Here is a 7,731-nt window from a genome sequence, read left to right on the forward strand (position 1 = left end):
GCAACTCTTCCCAGCCCTCCCTCGAAAAAAAGGGTTCCGCCTCCTGGTGCCGCTGGATTCCGATCGGCTGCCGGGTTCTTGTTTCCGGCCGGTCAAGGGTGGTGGGCACACGGGGGTTGGGTCTTGTGGCAGCAGACGTTTTGAACTTGACTAACCGGGAAGAAAAGCGGGGCTGTTTTCCGGAAGACGTGAGCAAAAATTAACGTAAATAAGGGAACAGCCGACAAAGCAAGGCTTTTCCCTTTAATTTATAATAAAGAACTCGGGAATTATCCCCCAACAGCCCTGTTATTGGACAGGGAGGGGAAGGAAGGCGCGGCCAGCGCCTCCCGCTCGGGCAGCAGCTGTGGTAGCGCCCATGCTCGTGGCTTGGCGCGCGCTTCGAAAAGCGCGGGACGCGCGCGCTGGGTCTGAGGGCTCCTTTCCTCTCCAGCGCCGGCTCCGAGCTCTCACTGCCCTTCCCCTCAGCGCCGGCTCCCACCTCTCTCTGCCCTTCCCCTCAGCGCCGGCTCCCACCTCTCACTGCCCTTCCCCTCAGCGCCGGCTCCCACCTCTCACTGCCCTTCCCCTCAGCGCCGGCTCCCACCTCTCGCTGCCCTTCCCCTCAGCGCGGATCCCTCCGCTCCTCCCTCAGGGCCTGCTGTCCGCGGCTGTGGCGGCTGCCGGGGCTTGCGGGGCTCCCGACTGCGCTGCTTGGACACCCGTTCCGCCCCTAGGGCACCTGGGTCTCCTGCGGGTCAGCACCGGCTCCTCGGACGAGTCGCGATTTCGGCCTCTCCCTGAGAGCTCTGAAGGTCCGCAGGGAAGCAGCGGGCACGGAACGCAGCATTTCGGTTCTCACAAGCGCTCCAAAGCTCTTCCCAGCTCCTCTTGTGGCAGCGTAAAGTCAAATACTCGGGAGTGTAAACGGGCAGGTACGTAGGAATGTGAAAGTTGTGCTGTTAATGCACAATTATTTATAAATATATAGGCGTATGATATATAACAGGAGAAATGTTTGTAACAGTTTTGTTCTACTTGATTAAAGAGTATTTTTTCTAGATATAAAATCTTTGAAGTCGTAATTAGTGTTTGAGACTTCTGCAGCCTATAGAAATCCTTGAGTTTAAGTAGCTGTAAGTAGTTTGTCTTCTGTTACTGCTGTTAAAAGAGGGATCAGCTGACCTCGGGTAATGTTCTGGTTGTTGTAATGCTTTTCTTTTTCACACCATAATCTTTATTATGACCATGACTTTCTTCACTGTATCTAGTTCAAAAAAATCTGGTGATGAGTGGTTATGTAATTGTGTACACTTCCTTTATTCGTTAAGTAAGTTTTTAATGCAAAGCGTGCTTTCGATGTTGTTTTCTTACGTGTGTTATAAAGGCACTGTTTCCTATGAAATAAATGAATAAAATCTTATTTCCCCCTTTGCTTTTTACTGAACGACGTTAGGGTGGAACTTGCACATAGAGTAGGCGTGGTTTAAAAAAACCACAAAACTAAATGTTGGGCTTTTCCTTGCCAAAAATATTAGCACATTAGCTTTGATGTACATAATGTCTTTTACTGACTTCTGAATGTGTTGTAGCTAGGCTGAATGTCAGATTATTATTTTTCTTGAAAAGTGTCTTGAGGTTTATGTTTTTAATTATTGGTGAAACGTCTTTGCAATTTGTGTCTCTTTATTGCTGTTTACTCTGAAGGCAGATTGTGTTAGGAGCAGCTGTACCTCGTCTGCTCAGGTGAGTCATTAGGTCAATTGGTCAAAGCTGGGTTCCATTTTTGTATCTGATTGCAGTTGCTTTTCACCTGTGGAGCAGCTTGTTGTTCTATTACAGCAAATGTAAAACAGCTGGATACACTCCTGGATCAAATAATGACTAATTGAAAAGGTTCCTAAAGCCTTTGACTCCATTAGATACTGATTAAACTTCTGTCTCTGGAGACTGTGCAATGCTCTGTATCTCAAAACAATTGCCTAAGGTTGCATTTGTGTTTTTAAAAAACTGATTCCTTGTTTGTTCCTGTGAAAAATCCTTATTTTGTTTTATGTAGTAACAGTGATTCTGAGAAATGGACGAGAGCACTTTTCAAGCTTATGAAGAAGAAATCCAGGCACTGGAAGAAGAAATTAGGCTGTTGACAGAAAAGTATGAAGATATCCGACAAGAATCCACCTTCTTTTCTGAGGAGGAGATACTGAAGTCAATGTATGCCTTTTTATCATTTTTCCCATTTGTTAGATTAATAGGATTTCTTTGTCAAAATTGCTTGGAATAAGCTTTTGCCTCTATGTTAGGACTTTTCCTATGTTGGTAAATGTAAATTCTGTGGATAAAATATGTCACTTAGATGAGTACAGGCATCTTAGTTCCCTATTCTTGCATGTTTTTGCACATTTCTCAAAATGGACACTTCCACCTGTGTGCCTACCTGGCAGTGAATAGAAGGCTTTATGCAAGTTAGAATAGTTTACTGTTTCCAGCAATGTGATCTGAAACTTGACTCTTTCAAAACTGATTTGGGTCTGAAAACCATCAGACCCCATTACCAATGCCTTTTATTTAATGATATTGCTGTACTGACGTGTTATTTCTAGGTATTTCTAGGTATTTTCACCTTTTGATTTTATTTTTTTTTTTCCATTCTAGAAAATCATTCCAAAGAGAAACTCAGGGAGAAACCAGGGGACATGAATCTCCATCAGACCTGAAAGCTCAGCTTGAAAGTCTAGAAACAAATCTCTCATTTTTAATGGAGTTTACTGGGTTTCATTTCACAAGTCATTCCAAGAAAACAGTGGAAAAAAGTAAGCAATTTTGTGCCTTTTATTGAGCATACTGGTTGCAGGTCATCTGCAAACCTCTGTTCTAATTCACTGTTAGCAGAAAGACAATTACTTTAAAATACAATAGGATTTGGTTCATTGACAGAATATTTTCTGAGTAAATATTGTCCTTAATGGGAAAATGACAGGTTGCTGTTGTGCTTTGCACAGAGGGAACGTGGAATTAGTTGTTGGAGTTTTTTAACACTTTAAACTTCTTTAGATGAGGAGTGGTAACAGTTGGTACTTTAAATATGACTAAAGGAAGAAATGCAGTAGTCATTGAATAGAAGTGTAATTAATTATTTTGCTAACTTGATTTTATAACAGCTAGAGACAGGACGGTGCAGAAGCATAGATTATCAGGGAAGTGTTACTCCCTGTCTTTTCAACTGGAATTCCAGCTTCTTGAAATGCAGGTAAGGGTCAATGTATGTTTTTAAAAAAAATAACTATAAAACAAAACTTCAAATGGACAAATGTCGGTGCTTCCTTTTCCAGCTGAAATCTTCAACTGTTTAATCTAAGTTTCAGTGGATTTTTTTGGCTCTTTAACATCTGGACCCAGCTTTGGAATTCTGTGTGCATCCAGGCAAGATAGTTCTGAAGGCCAAGTTTAGTGTTTAGCCACAAAATGGTTACCACAGAATTATTTAAGTTGGAAAATCTAACCTGCAGGATACTCTTGCACTTGCTGTCCTTCAGCTCTGCCAGGTGCCTGCTGGGCCCTTTGACCCAACTCAGCTTTGAAGTTGGTTGGTTTTTTTTTTTAATTTAATGTGATGGGACTGAGAGTGAACAGTAAAGATGTCCTTCCTATTCTTTAGAAAAAACACATTATGAATTTGGGAATTATGAATTATGTGTTTTTATAATTATAAAACTGCATTATGAATTTATGAATATTTAGGCAGCCACGCATGGATTTTATCCTTTGAAACTTCAAGAGTTCAGCTGAATGAGAAACCACTGAAGTCTATTTGTGACTTGAAACTTGTGGTCTTAATGATGCCTCTTCACATTTGCTTGTATAAAACTGCACTTGGAATGTTTCTTAGCTGCATCTCCTGCAGCATGATGATATCTTTTTGTGCCAGTGGGGCTCAGAGGGGTTACTGGCTGTTAAGTTTACTGCCAATGGTATTGGTGCTTAAAGCCATTGCACCACTGAGCGGCAGCACTTGGCTGCCTAATGTCTAAAATTTGGGCTACTTTGAATGTTGATGAGAGGGAATACCAGGTGTATATATACTTAAAAATCCTCACTTCAGCTGTAAAAGTATAGTTTTGAGCTAATTTTTGCATGAATTTTTTTGTTTGCTAGAAGTACATGGTATGACATTAGCATGGACAAGGTAGTGCGGTTATAACCAATTTCACCTGTCCTGAGGAGTAAAAGGTGACAGCTGTTTTTGGGAAGTGCCCAGCAGGTAACAGGTCTGTTGGTATGCAGCAGATCAGGAATATTTTTTTTCACACTGTTAACTGTAGCTATTTATTCTAGTAGTGAAGTCACCCTAGAGTTAACTCAGTTCCATGGTATTAGGAGAGGACATGAGCTTAAAAATCAGGAAAAACAAGTCTAAGCCTTTTGGGAAAGCAATCATTTAAATAGAGTTTCTTTCTTGCCCAGAGCTTTCCTTTTAAATCTTTTTATTTGGTCTCACAATGGCATTTTGTCATGTTAGTTACCCATCACCCCCACTGGCAAACCAATCCCCTCAGAAGGTGGCACATTAGCTTGTGACTTTTTGCAGCTTCTCCACACCTCCGTCCCCCTGTTGAACCTTGTGCTCTAAAACTAAAATGATTTTTCCTGATGTTATTTAGTACATCCACTAATCCCTGTAGTGCCTTGCTTTGCTTTTCCTATCTTTAGATTTCCATCTGATGGCAGTGTTAGCATGGCTTCTGTCCAAGCAGTACAGGGATTGCTGAGATGTGTGTGCAGTCCTCTCTTGTCATTCCCATTTGCTTGTAGTGACTTGGTGTAAGAAGTTTCAAGTGAGGCATTTCCTATGGTCTTCAGACCATGATTTTAAGCTCTTTCATTCACTGTTATCTAATCCATTACTTTGGTGTGTTCAAGATTGTGTAGAAAAGAGAATTAACTTATTTTGTGGCTTCATTTCTACCCTGTCCAGTAGAAATGTTCTCATTCTTTAACAGCTTATTAGTTAATTTAGAATAATTTTATTATCCTGCACATATTTCTGAGTAACAGCAATTGTAAAAAAGGACAATATTTTGAGACAAAACTATAGGGTTTGAAATTTAAAAACCAGCCCAAAGCTAACAGATAAAACCTCATATGTGAATTTTTTGGTATATGTGGCAGCTAAAGGTTGTGTTGGAAAATGAGAAGAATCTTAAGCGGGATTGATGTTAAAGGATGTAATGAACCTTCCTTTATACATATATGGTCTCTATGCTGACAAACTCTGGTATTATTCTAAAAGCCTTGTGCAAATAATAATACTACTCTTAAAATGAAAAAAAGAAACTGTTCACACATACAAAACATAGTTTAAAAATCGCTATTTTAAGGATTATAGTACTTACCAGCATTTATATCTACCTTTTTCTATTTTTTTATATGTAAACAGACATTTTTCTCCTTGCCAGAGAGACTTCTAAAATATTTTGTTGTTACTTCTCCAATCTAGAACAATGAGAAAGTGTCTGCTGTTGTTAGTGATCTCAGCATTATAATGGAATCCAGAGAAGATTCAAATGTGAGCAAGTTTGTTTCAAGGTAAGATGGAATTTTTTGCTCAAGGCAAGTCATTGTTTGGAATATGAGATACTAAATGCAGTACTGAGTTCTTATGTAAATTGCTGGCAGTCAGTGTCTTTATGTGATGTGTCCTGAGCCCAACCTAAACACTTCCTATCCCTTATCTGTATCCTGAAGATGAAAGGCATGGGATTTTCAAGATCTGGAAGGATCATTACAAATTCAAGTTAAACAGAGCCAGGCTTTGGATTATAGTGTGTTTTAGCTTTTTGAAGAGAAAGGTAACATGGTAATCTCAGCTATTGCACTTTAATTAATATAATTGTTCCTCTGATGTGTATGTAAGCTGCAGATGTGTAGTGTGGGTAATGCCTAAAGTGCACATCCACAACCCCCCTCCAGTATTTGCCTGTTTCTGATTCTCAGTTCTCAATTCCTTTTCTCTTATTGGCATCAGGATTTATTTCACTAATATCTGAAAAGTATATAATTTAAAAACATGAAATAGTGTATTTGTACAATGGCTTAAGAAAATTAGCGTACTAAAACTTAAATGTATAAATGAATGCTGTTTTTTATTATTTTCTGGAGTATGCCAACTTCTTGTGGTAACATGATGTGTAAATGATCAAATTATTTGTCTGCAGTATTCCTCTAAATTCTGCTAGCAAGCTGTTCTGAGAACAAATCCATTATCACTGAGTAGTTGATTTAATTCTTTTTTTTTGTTTCTTTTGTTTTCTGTTATTTTTTGGTCTTGGGGAGGGAGAGGAAGGCCCAACAGCTGGGTGAAGGGAGAGTTCTATTGAGTTACCTCAGACTTCAGTAGACTGTGCTGAGAACTGATTTTTTTACTTAAAGGCTTTGAGATTTCCATAAAAACCTACTAAAGGCTGTGGTGTAACTGGGAAGAACAGTTGATTGCTCTCAAGAAGTGGGATTTAGAAGAGGAAATTGCCCTGTTTTATTCATGAGTGTTTTATGACAGCAGAAGTGTATTGGAATTTAATAGTCACACTGGCAGGGAATGTGTTGAAGTAGTGGCAGACTTTATTTCATCCTGGCTGGAGCAATGCTGTCTTGTCCCTGTCTCTTCTCCTTTTTCACCTTGTGCCAGTAATAAATAAATACAAGTTTTCATGAATGATAGAAGTTGTCAACAAAGCAAGCAGTGCCTTCTTCTGAGCCTCCCTTTGCACATGCTACCTGTTGGCTTCGTGTCTGCAGATACCCTTGCAGCCATGTGGCTAATAGGATCAGTGGGGTCAGTAGGTTGAAAAATATGGGAAATTTGGGGGTGGGGAGCAACTCCATTTTGTTCCCTCACAACACCTTCAAATTTCATTTTTCCTGTGTGCCTTGTCCTGGCCACAGTGTGTGCTGGCAGTGCCTGTTTGAGAGCACCCCCTGCTCCATTGCCTGAGTTTGTGATGTCCCTTCAGGGCCTGTTTGCTCAATCCCCTTGTTGGGCTGCTCCTCATTTCTTTTTCCAAGTTGTAATCCCCTCATGTCCAGTTCCAGACTTTCCCCAACTAGGCCTTTGTTCTTTAGTCTGTTCCTAAAATTCCTACCTCTTCCCTGTTTTTCCCTCCATTCCTGACCAGCTGAATATGGTCTGCTGTTTTGTTCATTTTCAGCCTCCCTACCAATTTGTTTTCTCCTTTTGCTTCCTTGGCCCAGTCTTGCCAAATCCATTATCTAGTTCTGCTCTGTTTTGTCTCCTGGCTGGGATTTTTTTTCCTCCTCAATTTTCTAATTTTTTTTGGCTTTGTTTTTTTTCATATTACGTGTCAGAAAATGCTCTTTAAGAGCAGCAGAGTTAAAAATTTGGCATTCAGTTCCTGCTTTAGAAGAAAATAGAGGAATGCTAGAACACTTGAGCATTATCTTTTTAAATAAAACAAAATTCAACAGTCTGCAGGTACTGCTGCTATATAAAAATAGTACATCTCTATATAAGAGTTGTACATTTAAAAAAAGTGGGATATATTTTTATAGAATTTCTTTAATAATTTGTGACAATAGATGTATGCAAATGGAATCACAATATTTAATTGTCTTTTTTGTATTTCACTTGTGTCCCCTTGGCACCAGTTACCACTTAATGTTATACTTTACTAGTGTTGAGAATCACAACATCTGAAAAAAAACTCTTATTAGTCTTTTTTCCTTTTTTTGACTTGA

The 7,731-nt window shown here is 39.7% G+C and overlaps 1 protein-coding gene across 2 annotated transcripts in view; it reads left to right on the top strand.

The window, feature by feature from the left end:
* Positions 1–110: 110 nt before the first annotated feature.
* Positions 111–7,731, top strand: part of CENPP (centromere protein P) — a 111,638-nt gene continuing 104,017 nt past the window's right edge. Inside the window, exons 1-6 of one of the 2 annotated variants that reach the window (XM_058844638.1) lie at positions 111–204; positions 635–914; positions 2,039–2,193; positions 2,635–2,792; positions 3,141–3,229; positions 5,477–5,565. In XM_058844638.1, the coding sequence (XP_058700621.1) occupies positions 2,057–2,193; positions 2,635–2,792; positions 3,141–3,229; positions 5,477–5,565 (473 nt within the window). In that variant the 5' untranslated portion in view covers positions 111–204; positions 635–914; positions 2,039–2,056. The remainder of the gene's footprint in view (positions 205–634; positions 915–2,038; positions 2,194–2,634; positions 2,793–3,140; positions 3,230–5,476; positions 5,566–7,731) is intronic. The other variant, XM_058844639.1, reaches the window with a different exon arrangement.

Source organism: Poecile atricapillus, chromosome 9 (assembly GCF_030490865.1).
Source record: "Poecile atricapillus isolate bPoeAtr1 chromosome 9, bPoeAtr1.hap1, whole genome shotgun sequence".
NCBI classification, from domain to species: domain Eukaryota; kingdom Metazoa; phylum Chordata; class Aves; order Passeriformes; family Paridae; genus Poecile; species Poecile atricapillus.